This window comes from Chinchilla lanigera, unplaced genomic scaffold, assembly GCF_000276665.1.
Source record: "Chinchilla lanigera isolate Chin_1 unplaced genomic scaffold, ChiLan1.0 scaffold00049, whole genome shotgun sequence".
NCBI lineage: Eukaryota > Metazoa > Chordata > Mammalia > Rodentia > Chinchillidae > Chinchilla > Chinchilla lanigera.
In genome coordinates, this window is record NW_004955450.1 from 16,624,358 (window position 1) to 16,641,662 (window position 17,305).

Consider the following 17,305-nt stretch of genomic DNA (forward strand, 5'->3'; position numbering starts at 1 on the left):
TTAATAGTCATACTTTCTAAATAGAGAATTGAGTTGAAGGCAGAGACATGCACCAGGGATAGGTCTCCAAGGGCAACAGGAACAGTAATCTGTGCTTAGGTTACCTTGCTAGGAAGCCAACTTTGTGTGAAAATATGGAAACAGTTAACTGTACTTGGGAGGAACATTTGATGCATAATTTAGGCCTAACCCCCTAGTGGTGGAAGTTGACAGTGTTTCTCAAGTGTCCTCTGGGTAGGAAGTGTTTGGTGCCCTTGCAAATTTCTGGATGAGCACTGTCCCTTTTTGGTCAATGTCAATGTTATCTCAAGAGTTTTAACTAATGTAGAAAATTCCTTTTAACCTTAATAACTGTATAATGCTTTCATGTGCAAATTCTTCTGCAAAGAAATGTATGGGTCAAATCTGTTTGGACTCCAGACCTCCCACACCAAAAATTCTTAAAAAATAGATGTGGTTAAGAGCATTTGAACAAGCTGTGTATCATCAATGTTATTCTCAATTAAGTGACCATTTTCTACGGGTGAGAAAGTTATTTTTCTTTCTTTTTAAGGATGAACATTATGCCAAAGAAGCAGTAACACACGAACACACACCCATGAACTCAGCCCAGGTGTGGGCCCTGGGATCGGGCAAGTGGGCAGCTCTGTGGGAGGAATGTGGCAGGACCTCCGGATGAGAAAATCCATCTGGGAGTTGAGAAATCTGGATTCAATTCTTGGCTCCATCTCTAGCTCACCGCATAATGAAGGGGGCACCCTGGCTAATCTCTCTGTCCTTCACTTCGTCCTCTTTACGACGATCATATCTGGCCTCTCCCTGCCTCTCAGGAATGCCGTGTCAGCAGATGCAGGATACAGAGCCAATTAGCCGTCGGCAGCAGAGAGCTGTGCCCAGCCCTGCTGCCCCCTGCCCCAGCCTGTCTCACAAATTAATGTCTCCGGTCACCCGAGGTCCGTTGGAGACAGCGTGGATCAATTTCAGACAACTCAGAGCTCCTGCCTGTAGATGATGAGGCAAAATCATACTTCTTTGGTGAAGCACAAATTTTGTTTCACTGCATAAAAAATATGAGCACTACCATGAAAAGAGGGTGCATGCAGGGAGGGGGCCTACCACAGAAGAAGCCTCACCAGAGAGTCAGAAACTTGTGTCTGTCCTGGCTCTGGTACCTTTGAGACCTAGGACACAGTCCCTAGGATACCAGCTACTGTTCACTGGGGCCTCCAATGTGCTGGGCCACAGGTGAGTAAAGAGGAACTCATGGATGGCATGCTGGTGCATATACAGTCGGTGCTGTAAATGTGAGCTGTTTGTCTTGTCATCTAGTCTAATAACAGTGAGATAGGTCTCGCTGTTACTCCCATTGTGCAGATGAGAACACCAGGGACAGAGAAGAGGCTGTCCTACTGCCTTACTGTGCCGCCCAACCCCTCCCGCTTCCCTTGCTGCTGCAAGGGCTGCCAGACCAGGCCTTGGCTGCCACCCTCTCTGGGATCTGCTTCTGGCCGACCCAAGGTCACCCTTCCTTATGGGGCATCTACTGACTGATCAGTCTATTCTTGTCCCTGGGCTGCCTTAACAAACTGCCTCTAACTGGCTGGCTCAGAACACCAGAGTTTTACTTCCTCACAGTGTGGGCTGGAAGTCTGAATCAAGGCGTCCAAGCTGGCCCTTCCCCTCCATGTCCTGGGTGTCCTCGGTTCCCAGGTGCCTCACTCCATCCTCTGCTCCTCTCCCCGCCCAACTGCCCCAAGTCTAGGTGTCTGTCTGTCTGTCTTTCTCCTTTCTGAGGACCACAGCCGCTGGATTCAGGACTTGCTCTACAGACAGGGTGACCTTATCTTGAAATTTTTCCTTTCACTACATTTGTGAGACCTTATTTGCAAGTAGGGTCACATGCACAGGGATGAAGGGTTAGGACTCAGTCATATTTGGGGCCCATTAGTCACCCTTTGTGGCCCTAGAGGTGTCCGAGCTCCAGACCTCTCTGGGAGGATCCTGAGTCCCTAGGGCGACCTCCTCACATCCCACAGTCTCCACTTCCGGTTTTCCACTTCCCACCCTCCACTTCCGGTTTGTCTCCTTCCCTGATGCTTCGTGCAGGGTTCCCCAAATAAGTACCCTGCACACCTCTCCACAGTGTCTGCAACCTTAGTCCACATTTGAAAGTCCCGGAGACGTCACTCTGCGCTCTGTATATATTTTTTTAAAAAGCCTCTGAGTTCTAATGTAACTCTGCATTATTCTGAGTGCCTCTGACGTAGGCACCCAGCTTCTCCCTTTCCCGGATGTGCGCATTCCCTGCCTCTGATTGCTGATACTCTGATGGTACCTCACCATCCCCGCCGCGTTCCTCACACTCCCAGGGTCCGAAGCCCATTTCAAACCCTTTTCTTCGGCTGAGCCGAGGCGGTGCCCCCAGCTCCTCTGCGCAGGGGCCTCTGCCTGACCCGTCCCGCGAGCTGTCTGTCTGCCCGGCCGAGCCCAGGGCCAGGCGCTAGGCCGAGCGCACGCCGTCCTCCCGCCGCGACTTCCGGCGGCCTTCCCCCTGCCTGGCTCCTGGGCAGCGCCAAGCTGCCGTCCCTGGCACCCGTGACCGCGGCACTGACACCGGGCCCCGACGGCCACGCGACTCCGGTGCGCCCCTCTAGCGCAGGTCTCAGCGAGTGACCTTGGGAGGGTCCGTCCTCGGCCCCGGGCTCCTTCCCCGGAGAACCTGGGACGGGGAGCACGAAGGAGGCCCCAGGTGCTGGCAGGCGAGGGCGCGGGCCTCTGAGCCCGCCTTCCTCTCCCTGCGTTCCTCCATCCCCAAACCTTCCAGAGCCCGCTATGCGTCTAGCTCTGTTCCAGGCTGGGGACACAATACACAAAGATCCCTGCGCTCTATTCTACTAGGGGAAGTCAGGCAAAACGAACAACATGTAGGTCTATGAAGAAAATAAAGCAGCCAAGGGGTTGTTTTACAGTCACTGGCACCCACCTTAAGGTGCATCTGAAGGGCAGTGGGGCCGTGCAGCTGGGACGCAGGCGGGTCTTGTGGACCAGCTAGGTCTGATTTTGAGGGAAATGTGGTACCAAAGCGAGAACTCTGCCATCATTGCCCCCTGCCACCATCATGGTACGTCCTGGTCCCTGCCCGAGAGCCTGAGGCTCCTCAGCAGTCTTGCTGTGGCTGAGCTGAGAAGGGAGGTGGTAACTAGAGACGCAGGCTTGGCAGTCAGCATGAGGAGCTGGTGTGCACATTCCTCAGGCTGCCTCGGTCACCCGAGGGAGAGTGAGCGCAGACGGAGAGAGCCCCGTTTCGGCGCTGGGAAGGTGAGAGCAGGAAGTAGCCACCCAGCACCTCCAGGAAAGAGTGGTGTTCCAGAACCAGGCGAGAGCGATCAACTATGCTAGACACCGCTGAGAGATCATGAGCACTGGGAATCCGCTCTTGAGTTCGGCAGCCTGGCCGGTGGTGACCTTGACAAAGATTTTTTTTATTTTTAGTGGGGGTTGGCAGATGCTGGGATCAAGCACAAGTGAGGAGTATGGCAGACTTTAGGGTGAAGCACCCCGCGCTTCCCGGCTGCTTCCTCTCCTTGTCCTCTGCTTTCCACCGCCCCTCTTCTCTTCTCCCTTTCCTTCAAGGTCTACTTCCCTTCAGGAGAAAAGTCACCTAATGAATGGATACACACTGAGCAATTAAGAGGCCTGGCTATACTAACTCACAGCAGAGTACGTGGAGACCCCAAGCCCCTGGGACCCTTGCGGGGGTGTTGCGCTGAGATTTCAGGGGTCGGTGAGATATGTGGGGAGCTCACAGGAGTCAAGCTGCTGGAAACGCGGAGGAGGAGCTCCAAGGAAGGCACCCAAACAGACAAGGTAAAGGAAACGCAGGGCCGCACGCCTACATGACAGGACACACGCTACCTACCCCTCCCAAATAGTCGTAAGTAATAATCATAACAATTAAATCCGCAATAATTAAGACTAGAGAAATCAAACCTTTCTGTACTTTCAAAATTAGAAGATAACTGTCGGGTACTGTACTTTTTCTATAATTGTGCAAAATGTGTTAAGGAATTAATTATAAAACTGCATGTACAGGCAAAGAGCACCGGGGGGCTTTGTCAGAGCCCGCTGCACAAGCACAGGCAGGTCTCTGTGCTACTCTGTGCCTCAGTTTCTCCCGCTGTGGGTGGAATGAATTCTAAGCTCACTTCCCTAACTACTAAAGAATGGTAAGATTTACCTTCCACTGGCAGTTTTCTTAATGGTGCTTCAGTTTGAAAGGCAGCTAGGGAGCAGGTGAAAATCTTTTTGTTAAAAATCTAAGACCAAGATATACTTTGTTTTATACAACAATCACTAGGAATGGTACATAATACAAGTATATATGGTTCTCATTAAGAAAACTGATGTAGGCTGGGGATATAGCTCAGTGGCACAAGTGCCTGCCTAGGAAGTGTGAGGTTGTGAGTTTGATCCCTGGTACCAAACAAAAAAAACCAAGAAAACTGATGTATTTCTTAGGAATATTTTCAGATAATTTATAAGCTGAGTCTCTACCTCTTAAATGTAAGGTTTATTTCTGTGTGCTATAAATAAGGCCTTGATTTACAACTTTTCCTTTGTTTTAATAATGTGGAACTTCTAAAAGAGAATAATAATAATATGGAACTTCTCCATACAAAGCTGGGGCCCTCCTTAGGTCAGTGTCCTAACTTCCCCTTGTCAGATCAGTTAAGGAGTCTTTCTTCTTCTTGGTTAATTTTATTTTTATTTTCATATTTTAAAGATAAAAAACGAAAACAGTAGTGAAATCAAAATCAAAACAACACACACACACAAAGAGGATACATGACCTCAAAACAAAATGATAGGAATTAACAGTGATGTCTGTGGTTTATTGAAAGGAACAGTTAATGCTTAAAATTTTCTTTTTTCTTGACCAATTTTGCAGGCTTGAATCTGGTAATCAGAATGACTGATCTCAAAACAACAATATGCAGTATAACCACCATTGTTGACCTCCTACCATCTTGTATGGTGAAGCTCTGCATCATTTCCAGTGTTTTTTTTTTTTTTAATTACTTGTTATTGTCTTTGATTATTTGATCAATCTTACATTCTTTCATCTTCTTGGTTAATTTTAACACTAAATTAAAAGTTTCATATGGTGGTGTTGTTAAAACATTTCACTTCATATGGCAAAACTGCTTCTCCTAAACCAGCTTCAGCTGTAATTGTTACCATCATTACAAGGCTCTTATATAAAATCTTTTAGCCCTCAGGGGCCACTCTTCCAAATTATGTTCAGAACATACCTGGTGCATTAGGTAAGGGGCCACTGACCTCAATGAACAGGCTTATTAGCCATGCAAGTACATAACTTCCCTGTAGTTGAAGGTAATAGAGGCATTTGGGTCCTAATCTCATAATCAAATGCCATTCCAGGGGCTTACCCTTGTTTTTAGCCTTCTTTTTTGCTCCAAGTTTCTAAAGTCACCTGGAAAGTAACAGGTGACTTTACTCATCATACTCAACTGTCCAGGCTTTTATCCTGTACTTCATTCGCGTCTGATTCGTGGCCTGCCCAAGGTTCAATAGGACCCAACATGAGGCTCATTTACCAAAGCTTCCTCCCGTTAAGACAGAAATTACAATAATAGCATTTCCAACTTCTCAATTTACACAAAGTTGAAATTTGTTTGTTTTTTCTAACTTTTAGTGGCACCAACTATGCCATAAACCCAAAGAGGGAGAGTATGGAATGGTGGCACACACCTCTAAGCCCAGCACTCAGGAGGCTGAGGCAGGAGGGTCACAAATTGGAGGCCAGCCTGGAAAACTTAGCAAGACCCTAAAATGTTAAAAGAGGATGTAGTTCAGTGGCAGAGCACCCCTGGGATCCATGCCCAGGACAGGGGCTTGGGGAGGCATTTACAGGGTAAACTACCAGTCTGCCCTGATCCTTTGAGAAAAGCTCAATACTGATGCCACTTTTCCTCAAGTCTCCTCTACAAAATTTATGCAGCCAGTAATCAGAGGGAAGAATAAAAATACGAGTGGTAGCTACAATAGTCACACGGTCTCAAAACGATTTAAAGAACACATTCCAAACACGAGTCACTGGAACGCAAAAGCTCTTTTGTCGTGTACGTCAGAAATGACACAGTCCCACAGACGGCCTAAGCTCGCGTACCACGACACTGCAGCTCGATGTGTAGTGTCACCTGCAAAGCCGTGCAGTCCACAGCCCAAAACCTGGACGCTGAGTCCTCCTCTCGGCTGCCGGTGGGGAACCGTGAGCAAACTGCCTCGACATCCCCGTTACAGGAGAAATGAATCCAGACACGCTCTCTGCTGCACTAGCCCGCAGCACTCCGCGGTGTTCAGTCCTCCAGAGATGAGAGCTCACACTAATGTCCTGTACTGATGAGTGTGTGCAGTGGGATCAGTCCTCGTAATGTCTTCCGCACTTTAGGCTGAGCCCCAAGCTTGAGCGCTTCATTTCCTTGTCGTGATCATGAGGAAATCAAAGGCAAGGGTTCAAAATGCTGCAGGTCCACTCCATCTTCTCGTTCTAAGCCTCATTCTGACTTTTCAAAAAAATTCCTCTCTTCTTTACTTGTTACCTCCGCTCCATCAAAGCTGTACCACACCGAGGTATTCACACTGAGCCAGCACTCCGAGTTTCCCACTTAAACACAGGAACTAGAAACAGCCCCCTCACAGAGCAGTAGACACTGCAGCAATCGGGAGGCTCCACATCCCCCATCTCATTTTGGAATGTGGACCATTATAAATAAAAAACTAATGATCAGTGACAGAATAACAAACATTTGTTTTGAAAATGAAAGAAGATTTGCATTACCAAGGAGTTCTTCTGTGGAACATGACAAGATGATCTAAAATTCAGCCTTTATATAAGAATGCTAAGGGCCAAAAACACCCGAACCACTTTGAAAAGCAACATGGCAGGCCTTGCTCCAGCCACCCTACAAAGTCAACATGAATAAGGCCATGTATCATTAGCACAAATAAATTTACACATTCTCGCCCACCTGAGCCACCAGAGGTACATGAGTGACCGTCTCATCAGACAGCCTGTACCACTGGTGGTACAAATGGATCTAATCACTTTTATTGGGTTTTTTACTAATAAAATCAATAAAGTCTGTAAATGGACCAAATCTAGTTAGTTGCATAAATTTACATAATTACTGCCCAAATATAAATATTACTACTATTTATACCAATTAAAAATATTACAATAATCAACAAATTTATTTCATTAAATTTATTTACATTTGTGAATAGTTTATCAATAACCATAGTTAATAAATTTTAACATGGAAACTTTGTGAGTACCCCATTGCTGGTGTAATACGCATTCACAAGCGCTGTACCACAAATCAGCTGTATTACAATTTTTATACCATTTTCAGGTTTTCCTTAAGGAACTGTAATAGGATGACATATGGTCTGCTACATCAATGCTTTTCTTTGCATCACTGTCATCAAAGACCCCCTGAGAAGCGCTACAAGCCGCCCGATGGGACAGCATGAAGATGATGAAGTCAGCTCGGGAAGGGGAGAAGATATAAGCACAACCAACCACATACCAAACTCTTTGTTTAAATACCACACTTCAGAATCCAGAAGCTATCCTACAAAACACAGGAAAAGGAGGCAGCTAACACAGTACAACAAAAAAGGGGTGAGATTCAAATGGGCCCTTTTCAGAAGAAATCCAGCAGCCAATTAAGCATCCAATAATGCTCAATGCCATTCCTCATTAGGGAAATGTAGAATAAAACCAGTGAATGCCTTCAACATCACACTGGCTCAAACTGAAGTCTGGTAATACCGTAACTCTTATACACGGGAAGGGTGTGGGAACATGAAAAGCTCACAATGTGCATACCTCCTAACCCAGCAATTCCACTCCCGGGTACATATCCTACAGAGACATGCCTATGGGTGAAAAGGTACTGCTTGTCACAGCCAAAACCTGAAAACATCACAGAATAAAGACAGTGGTACTGAACAAACAGGACACTATGCAGCAATAAAAATGAACCAGCCACACCCATGGACATGAATTTTCTCAGTAACATTAAGGACACCAGACACAACATACAGAATGATTCAATCTTTATAGGAGGCAAAAGTGGGCAAAATAAGCTATACTGTCACGTAATAACAGATAAAAAGATGTTTTTAAAGAACGGAGGGGAGAAACTTACTACGAAGTCAGGACAGTGGTGGCCTCTGGGGACAGAGGGCGGTGGTGGCGGTCACCAGGGGACGTGGAGATTCTGAGAGCCAGCAATGGCTTCTCTGTCTCAAAGTGTGCTTAATTGCTGGTGTATCTACTAAACAGCACATGTATTTGATGTGTTTTTCTGTGGGCTGTATTTCACAAAATTTCCAAGAAAATGGGGAGACTCACTCTACCAAATAAAACACCAATTAAAACCAGAATGGTGGATAATAAGGAAAAAATCAGAAGGCCCAGAAATAAACCAAAGATATAAAAGACACATAAAAATTTATATTCTATAAATAGAGCATTACAAAGGAAAAGAGTGGCTTACAATACTGAAGTAACTGATACTCTTTGCAAAGATTAATCTTAAATCTCTTCCTCACACAGTACCTCCAAATAAACTTGAGATTAAAATTGTTTTCATTCCAGTTATTTAGATTAAATGAGGTGTGTGTAAAAACAAAATAAAATTCCTATTGAATTAAAAACAACTGTAAAAAGGGAAAAAAAGCAACATAACCCCAAAACTAGTATATTTACCCATACTTACGCATGTTCAAGCACACAGGTAAAGGGAGACTTCTAAAGAAAAATATGCTGAAATACCGTAAGCTACATAAAAAAGCAAATAACACGGTAAAATGCTGTATGAGGGGCATACATATTGTATGAGGATGGCATTCTTAATTTATGAAGAATTCAAACCAAGAAGGGCAAGCTCTCCAAAACAGTAACAGGACAATCATATGAATAAGCAGGTCTCAAAAGAATGAATGGAAATGGAAAACAAACACAAAAAAAGCCTTCACTAAGGTTTTCCTATAATTAATTTGCAAATATCTTAAATAGTAATTTTAAATCCTGGGTCACATATTGCTTAAGGAAATATAAATGGACACACTCTCTGAAATAAGTGATATGTAGCAAGGGTCTCAAAAACTTATATACCTTTCCTCTAGCAATTTCACTTCTTAAAAAATGTCTCTGAAAATAAATGTATGTTTTTTCTGGGTTTTTGTTTTGTTTCATTTTTTTGGTACCAGGCGTTGAACCCAGAGCCTCTGCACTGAGCTACATTCCTTGCCTCTGCCCTTTTAAAATTTTGAGGCAAGGTCTCGCTAAGTCACTAAATTGCCCAAGCTAAGCTCCAACTTGTGATCCTTCTGCCTCAGCCTCCCAGACTGCTGGGATTATAGGTATGTACTACCACACCTGGTAGGTGTGATTATTTTTTAAGATATTGATCAAAGCACGGTTGAGATCACATAATAAACAATTTTTACACAATAAGTAATTATTTTAAGTTATGGAACACCCATGAAAAACATTCTGCAGCTATCTAAAATGCAAGTATTTATACAGAAAAATGTTTATAATAGTCAGAGCAGTCTATGAAACAATATATGGTATGACTACATTTTCAAAATATGAATGTATAGCTACGCAGAGAAAACTAAGTAACAGTACGGACTTAAACACCACAGGCTGTGTCTGGCGGGTGGGCTTAAAGACTGCACATGCACAGGAGCACCTCTGCTTCCCACTCTGCAGAAATGACGTGTTTTCATTCTCTAAGGAATATCAAATCACTTTGTTTTGAAACCCGTTATTAGTTTTAAAAACTAAAAACAACAAAACTGTCGGTTCAGCATTCTTTAATGTTTGCTTCTTCCAGGAAGAGGGAAGATGGAAAGCAGCTCCTACCAGCAAACAGAGCAGGCCTCGAGCCCTACCTGTCACAGGGCCTCTGGCCTCCATGTGCTTCCCGGCAAACGTCACACACGAACGGCCTCTTTTTTAAAGAAGCAAACTTTAGATACCAGTAAAATGTCACCACGAGCATTTGAAGTTGTTCTAATATTTTTTGCTTTCAGTATTTTAAAGGCTCCACATATCAGGCAAAGAATTGTTCGATAATGTAAGCGTTAATTCCTCTGGAGACAACATCCAATCATTTAAAACGACAGGAACGTGTATATATGAGATTGAGATTTCTAAGACCTATATATGACTTCTTTGGGGAAAAAACTCCAATGTACTGACAACCTAATTGTAACTTTAAAATTCTGGTTTCCTTACCAGACACGTATGTCCCACACTTGGACTTCTCACCCACCAGCTCACAGAACCCATCAGGTGCCGCCCGAGAACAGCACTGAAACTTTCACCAAGCTCGGGCACCGTGGACTCCTCCTGTACAGTCACTCCCCGTGAATCTGACTTCCCACGAGACCCTCCACATGCAGCATCTCCAAGAACTATTCCTGTTCCTAAGGAGAAGGAAAGGAGAAGCTTCCTCACATAAGATAGGAGGAGGAAGCAAACACTTCCGAATGTTTCCCAGTGTTCTCCTAGGCACTTCACTTCCAATAGCTCAGGAGCTCCATGCAGCCTGCCTCAGCTTCTCAAGTCGGCTCCCTTAGCTACGCAGGAAAGCAGGGAACTGCCTTCCTAACACACTTTAGCTGTCCAGGACAACTACATCCATCACTGGAAGATGTGAGAAATACTGTTTGATAAAAGTAAGATTAAGGAGACAAGCAGTCATCTGATTTCATTTGGCTTAAAGAAAAAAACTGCTCTACCACATACTAAAATATCAGATCAATGTACAACAAACTGCAAAACTTTAATACAATATGGTTAAACACGATATTCAAATAGTAAACTTTTCAAGCACATGAAGATCACCATCTGAAAAAACAAATTGGGCTTTTTCTTGTAGCTTCCTTGGTGTAACTATAAGGTGTTTCCCTCAGCTATGTCCGACACTGATGATCTCGATACTTGTTACCAAGTCTGATGTAACTGTCGGAGCGCAGGTCACCGCAGCGCCGTCTTCAGCACTCGTCGTCAGAGGACAGAGCGTCGCCTTCATCCCTCACTTCTCGGTACCTCCCCACAGACTCCCCTTCAGGACTGTAACTCTGCATTTTAATATTCAGTCTTTCTGCTAGCTTTTGTGCTGCGAGCTTCGCTTGCATTTCCTTTAAAGCAAAGAACAAAGCAAAAAGTTATACATTTGTATCTTTTTCTTACAATTTTTCAGTGGCAAGTGACACAGGAAGTGACCAGATCGATTAAATGTCAAAAATCAGGAATTGTGTTTATTTCTCCAGATGATAGCACCTTCTTCTGCAGATGAAATCATGGCTTCTAGGCATGAGAATTACATTTCAATGACAGAAGACAATCAGGTATTGATTCTAATACCTAATACAGTCCTACAGAAATCTCACTCCACAAAGGCCCAGGTGAGCTCAGCTAGGCAGTGCGCTCACGCACGCTGAGGACGTTACCTGCGACTGGGGCGGGCAGGCTCCCCCCTTTGTGGTGCCCTGGACTTCTCCGTGCCCTTCTCCCAGGGCCCTGAGTATTACAAGCAGGCAGATGTGGAAGCTGCAACTAGTACTCTGCCAAAGAAACTGATTTCATACCAAAGGGGTAAACTAAACCTCGAATTATCTGAAGACAGGCATTTTAGATTCCACAAACAATTTAGAAAACATTTCCTCAAGGCTGAAGTCATAACTAGTAGTAATTTTAACACACCAAGAAGAAAAATGGTAAAACACTGTCTTGAAAATGTCAACCCACGTTAACTGAGCATTTATGAAAGGCCAAGACAGACTGACAGGGTAGCTTTCCATGAGCGGTGCACAGTACCTGACTCAAATCTAGCTAAGCAGTACCTACCAAAGTAGCTCAAGATGCTGTCACCAGGTGGCTCAAGGGACTACTAACCAAGAATATCTACTTTGAATTCCCCTCTCACCCTTAGCTTCTCTACTCCGTTAAGCTACCATCAGCTACGCACACCACAGGGTAAGTGCTACAAACTGATCTAGATGACGGAAGGAGGAGACTTTCTCCTCACTTGGGCCCGACTCCTGACGTCTGCTGGCAACACAACACCTCCCCACTCGGTGAGCACTGTCCGTACCAAAGAAGAAGCAAGAGTGGAACCACATTTCCCAGTGATCTTAGCAGGCCGGGGCTGCATCCCAAGGGCGAGGAGCCCCATCGATGGGGTTCACAGCGCCATGCTACCCCAAGGGACGCAGGCCACACCTGGGCCTGCAGACCGAAGCCGCAGCCCTCTCCCTGGGAAATCACCGTGGATACTGGAAGAGGCTGGGACCGTCGTGGGCTGCTGCCTGCCATTTTAGCGATTCTGTGTCTCATCTCTGAGAGCTAATGGTGGCCTCAGCACCTACTTCTCGTCATACCCCTCCTCCCTGAACTCCTGAGTAAACTCTGACAAACGAGGAGCATCCAACACAAGGACAAGAACCCAGTACTTGAAATACCTCGTAATTCTGCTTCTGCTGTTGCTGAAGTGCCAAAGACTCTCCTATGCTCAGCAGCTGCGTGGGCAGATGGTGCAGCGGCAGGAGCCGTGCTGCTGTGATATCATCCAGGTGCTGCTTGTCCCTGCGCCGCCGCTCCTCTGAGGACACAGGAGACTCTGCCCTCCAAAAGTGACCCGGTGAGCCACCGTGCTGTGACGGTAACCTGAGGAAGGGACACTTCCGTTACATCACACAACCGAAGCACTTACACACACACACACACACACACACAGCCTCTAATCCCAGCAGTTTACCCACAACCCACTGCCTACCAAAGGGGTATGTATGTACACAGACATGGGCTCTTTCCTTTCTTTTCCCTTTTTTTAAATTTTTGTTTTTGTCTTTTTGAGACAGCGTTTTGCTGTGCAGTTTGGGCTGCCCTTGAGCTCATTTTGTAGCCCAGGATGGTCTCAAACTCACAGCAATCCTCCTACCTCCGCCTCCCAAGTACTGAGATTACAGGTGTGCGCCACTACACCTGGCTCCTTTCCCTTTTCACACCTTATATTCAAACTGAGGTTATTTTTCATTTATTCACTCAAAAATGCATTTACAAAGGAGCTTACTGTAAACAGCTCACCACAAACAAGTGAACAGTTTCAGTTTAACATAATACCACAAATACTACGAGATTTGTTCTGGGAGAAAGAGAAGTGATGAGAAAAGCTTCACGGTGACATACGAACAGGCTTGGCCTGGGTGTGCGCCATGTCAATGGGTGGAGAAGCACATCCCAGCAGTGAGGGAGGGAAAGGGGGCGGCTAGAAGCAGAGTACAGAAACACCAGGAAAAGATGACAAGGAGGCTGGGCCCAGGCTACAGTGCAGGGCTCTTGTCCACGTAACAGCTTCAGATTCGTATTTTACAAATTCCACTCTGGCATCAGGATGCCAGGGAAAGCGGGGAAGGGCTGGCTGTTGTCAGGAGCAGTCCAGTTATAGCATGAGAGATGAGAACCTTCACTCTGACAGAAGAGAGGGGAAAGAGTGATTGTAGGGATGAAGAGCAAGGACATGTAACATGGAGGGGGAGCTTGAGACGAGGAAAAAGAACCCAGGTAGAAAATCAAGGTGGTAGTAGCACTGGTGACTTGGGAATATGGTGGTCAGTCTGGGGAGAGACTGGGGTGCCACTCTGTACGTGATGGAGCCGAGGTGTCATGAACACCCAAGTGGCCCTGTTTCACAGCTGACTGGCAGGACCTGTATCAAAAGCAACCTCCACCATCCAGGTAGAGTATACAAAGCCAGAGCACGCGGAAGGCCAAAGGAAAAGCACAAGGGCCAAAGTACCGGTCAGCAACGCCTGGTAGCATGCATGAGGCCCCGGGTTTACACCCAGCGCCCTAAAAACAAGAGCCAAGCATGAATTCATCCTACTGCCCGCCCTCCAAGCCACGACCCACCCAACGAACCCCCACGCTGGCCAGTCTGTGCCTACTGACTCCTGCGGCTCAGCCCGTGCTGCTCGCCTCTGCTGCACAGGGTACTCCCTCGTTCCTAAATATCCTGATCCCTGGGAACCTTCACTTCTGTCCCCTCATCTCCAACTTTTGCTACAAGATTGCAATCCAGACCTGGATTTCATCTACAGGGGAACCGATACTTTCTTGCATTTGTTAACTGAATGGTGCTTCTGGTTTTCCAAAATGGCCTAGAAATGAAGAGACACCTCACTGCATTCAGGAACAAGAGTACTTGATCAAAGATCACTTTTCATCCCAAGCGAGAAATGTAGTACAATATTGCTCTTCCGTACAGCAGCAATGCTTTGAGGTTAAAAAAAATTGACTCAAAGGGTAGCATTTAACTTTAAAGTCTTCTTATTACAACAAAAACGTATTTTAGGTATTTCTAAACATGGGACTTTCAGTTTCTCAAAGAAAAGTGTCTTGTATCTTACGTTAACATCCTTCTAAGTACACTTGAATGTTACATGTGCAGTCCATAAAGAACAACTCTTTCCTTTTCAAGGAACTTTTGCTGGAAATATCAGAAACAAAAGTATGGCAAGGAACTCAGAAGCCAGAATCAAGGTTCAATTTTTTAGCTCTTTTCAAATGCCTTTCCCTAGAGCCCAGAAACTGTTAGTATTCTATAGTTAAATTTTCCCTTGAGAATGTGAATGTTGTTCCTCATCTAGATCCTGAATTCTCTGGGGAACACTTTATTTTACTTCACCCGCAGAGCAAGGTCACTTATGCACAGTGAGCATGTAGACAGGCCCATCAGATCCTGCAACTGCTTCTCCCTCTGCTTACTGGTTAATCAAAGGGAAGCAGCACACCAGAAAATGGTACTGGAAAAAAAAACCATAATAAATTGTCTATCCAATTCTGTGTTTATTATGCAATACTGGCTAAGCATCCTGAAATTTGATATTCCCCATCTGCTACTTAAAACTTTTTAAATTATTTGGCTTCAAGACCAAAGTATTTTTCAACAGAAATCCTCTGCTCCTGCCAAGCTGGCCTCGATGTTTCCACAGTGTTCATGCCCACCGATAAGTATGCTCACATACAGCCCACTGAACTTAAAAGCACTCATCCCCCTTTTTGAGTTTCATATAGGTTACGTCCTGTGACAGGTCTGCTCCCAGTGATACTTACACATTGGTTTTAAATTTATGTGATGGGGGCACTGGGTTCTTGGCTCGCATTTCTAGCACTTCCATGTAATGAGGCCTCTTAGGAGGCCCACTAGAGAGGCTCGTCAAGGTCTCGGCTTCTGCGTGGTGGTCACCTTGGTCCGTAATCATGATCCTCTCCAACTTGTCGATAAATGAGTTGTTCAAGCCGCCGGAAATATCTTCTGTGCGACCCGAAACACACTGCTGCGGGAGATGCTCCTCAGCCTGGGTTGGGGAAAGCCTCCCAGCCCTGCTGCTGGAAGCTGGGCGCTGGCTCACTGTGGACTCGGCCGGTGGAGACTCTTCCTTGTCTTTGTGAGTAGGAAGCACAAGTCCCTGATTTTCTGAAGCTGTTTTGGATAACTTGATTTTATCTACAGGAGAACAGCCAGAAACTAGTGATGAAGTATCAAGTATCTGTTCAGAATTCTGGGTCTTATCTACGTCCGCATCAACTCTTGCAATTGCCTTTTGCCTTAGCTCAAAGTCTAAATTAACAGGATTAAACAGTTCACTTTTTCCTCTATCCTCTTCACGATCAGCAATAGCAGCTTTCAGTTTGGCAACTGTATCCAAGATCTTTTTACCTTTGTCGGGCAATTTGCAAATGAATTTTCTGTCAAATGGAAAAAACAGGTACACATTACAGTCGTGTTTCTAAACTTGAGACATAACATGTAAATGGTAAAACATACCCAAAGGGAAAAAAATGATTTTTAAGTCAAAAATCTGGGCCCAAAGCAGGAGTGAAACAACTAAGACAGTTATTCAAATGCCCCCCAAGACAGGAGACAACAGGAAGAAGAGGGGAATATATGACTCATTTGTCTCTACTTAAAACTTCAGTGAAAGTGTGTTAGAAACACGGGCTGAACATTCCTAATCTGAAATATCTGCTATGTGAAATACTCCAAAATCTGAAAGTGTTTAAATCCTAATATGACTCCAACCATGGGAACTACCAAGTCTGACCACCTGTAACAGGTTGCAGGCAAAACACAAACATACCAAAAAATGCTATTTTTAGCCTACATGTATAAGAAATATAAATGAACTGCACACTCAGTCTCGGGTCCCAGGCCCAAAGTATCTCGTTATGTATATACAAATATCCCAAAACCCAACAAAAATCTCATATTCAAAAAAATTCTGGTCACAAGCATTGAAAATAACATATATTCAATGTATATACTACTCATTTAAAACTTTTTAAAAAATCACTAGTTTTATTAAAGTATGATCTCCAACACCTAGACGTGTGGATAGGTCCATAGGTCAAAATTATCTTCATAATGCCAAGACATCATCGGCCATTTCACCCTCAATCCCGCTAGTACAGTGCAGAGGCTTCATAATGTAATGATATCCTTGTTCTGGAATGGAACATGTGCTTGTGTATCTTATTTTAAAGACCTCTCAGGGGCCGGGGATTTAGCTCAGCGGCACAGCGCCTGCCTGGCAAGCACAAGGTCCCAAGTTCGATTCTCGGTAAAAAAAGACTTCTCAGTTGTTTCTACTAAAACCCATTTTCACGAAGTAAAATCGTCCATCTCTACTGAGACTTCCCCCGATTCAAACAACAAGTGATTATTTGACGTGTGACAGCAGAAATTCTTCTTCTGGTTCTCTTCTCTTTAGGAGAGGTGGTCACAGCCCGTGCGACACTACACTCGTCCCAGGACTTCAAGTACATGTGCACACATTCTTCTCTCTCCTGCTTTTCCCGCCACGGTTTTCAATTAGCACAAGTATCTCTTGTACTCTCCTTTCAGCCCAGCACACACTAAGTGAAGGCGACCTTAAATCCATTCCTGTCCCCGATTTTCCTATTTGCTAGTGGCCCTCCACACAGACCGCAAACTTCAGCCATCCCTGTCGACTACTTATCCACAAGTTCTCCCGATCCCAGGGCACCTTCCTGGTCCACCTTCCCACCACCCGCGCCTTGGAAACCGCTCCAAAAATATCCTCCTGGCGTCTTCCGCCTCTCACTGCTTCAAACCGCCCTGCGCCAAGTTCACAAACCACCAGGGCCCGTCCGTGCCCCGCCGAGCCCCGCGCC

General features: G+C 45.3%; 1 protein-coding gene and 1 long non-coding RNA gene across 2 annotated transcripts in view; one reads left to right on the forward strand and one right to left on the reverse strand.

The window, feature by feature from the left end:
• Nucleotides 1–3,243: 3,243 nt before the first annotated feature.
• On the forward strand, nt 3,244–4,988 carry LOC106149587. The gene is made up of 3 exons (XR_001235861.1): nt 3,244–3,318; nt 3,634–3,867; nt 4,949–4,988. It is a non-coding gene; the product is annotated as an uncharacterized LOC106149587 (long non-coding RNA).
• A 4,629-nt stretch (nt 4,989–9,617) lies between these two features.
• Nucleotides 9,618–17,305, reverse strand: part of Polr2m (polymerase (RNA) II (DNA directed) polypeptide M) — an 8,111-nt gene continuing 423 nt past the window's right edge. The window contains exons 2-4 of the mRNA XM_005393846.2: nt 15,224–15,859; nt 12,571–12,775; nt 9,618–11,247 (exon numbers count right to left, since the gene is read on the reverse strand). Coding sequence (XP_005393903.1) covers nt 11,101–11,247; nt 12,571–12,775; nt 15,224–15,859 — 988 coding nt within the window. The 3' untranslated portion in view covers nt 9,618–11,100. The remainder of the gene's footprint in view (nt 11,248–12,570; nt 12,776–15,223; nt 15,860–17,305) is intronic.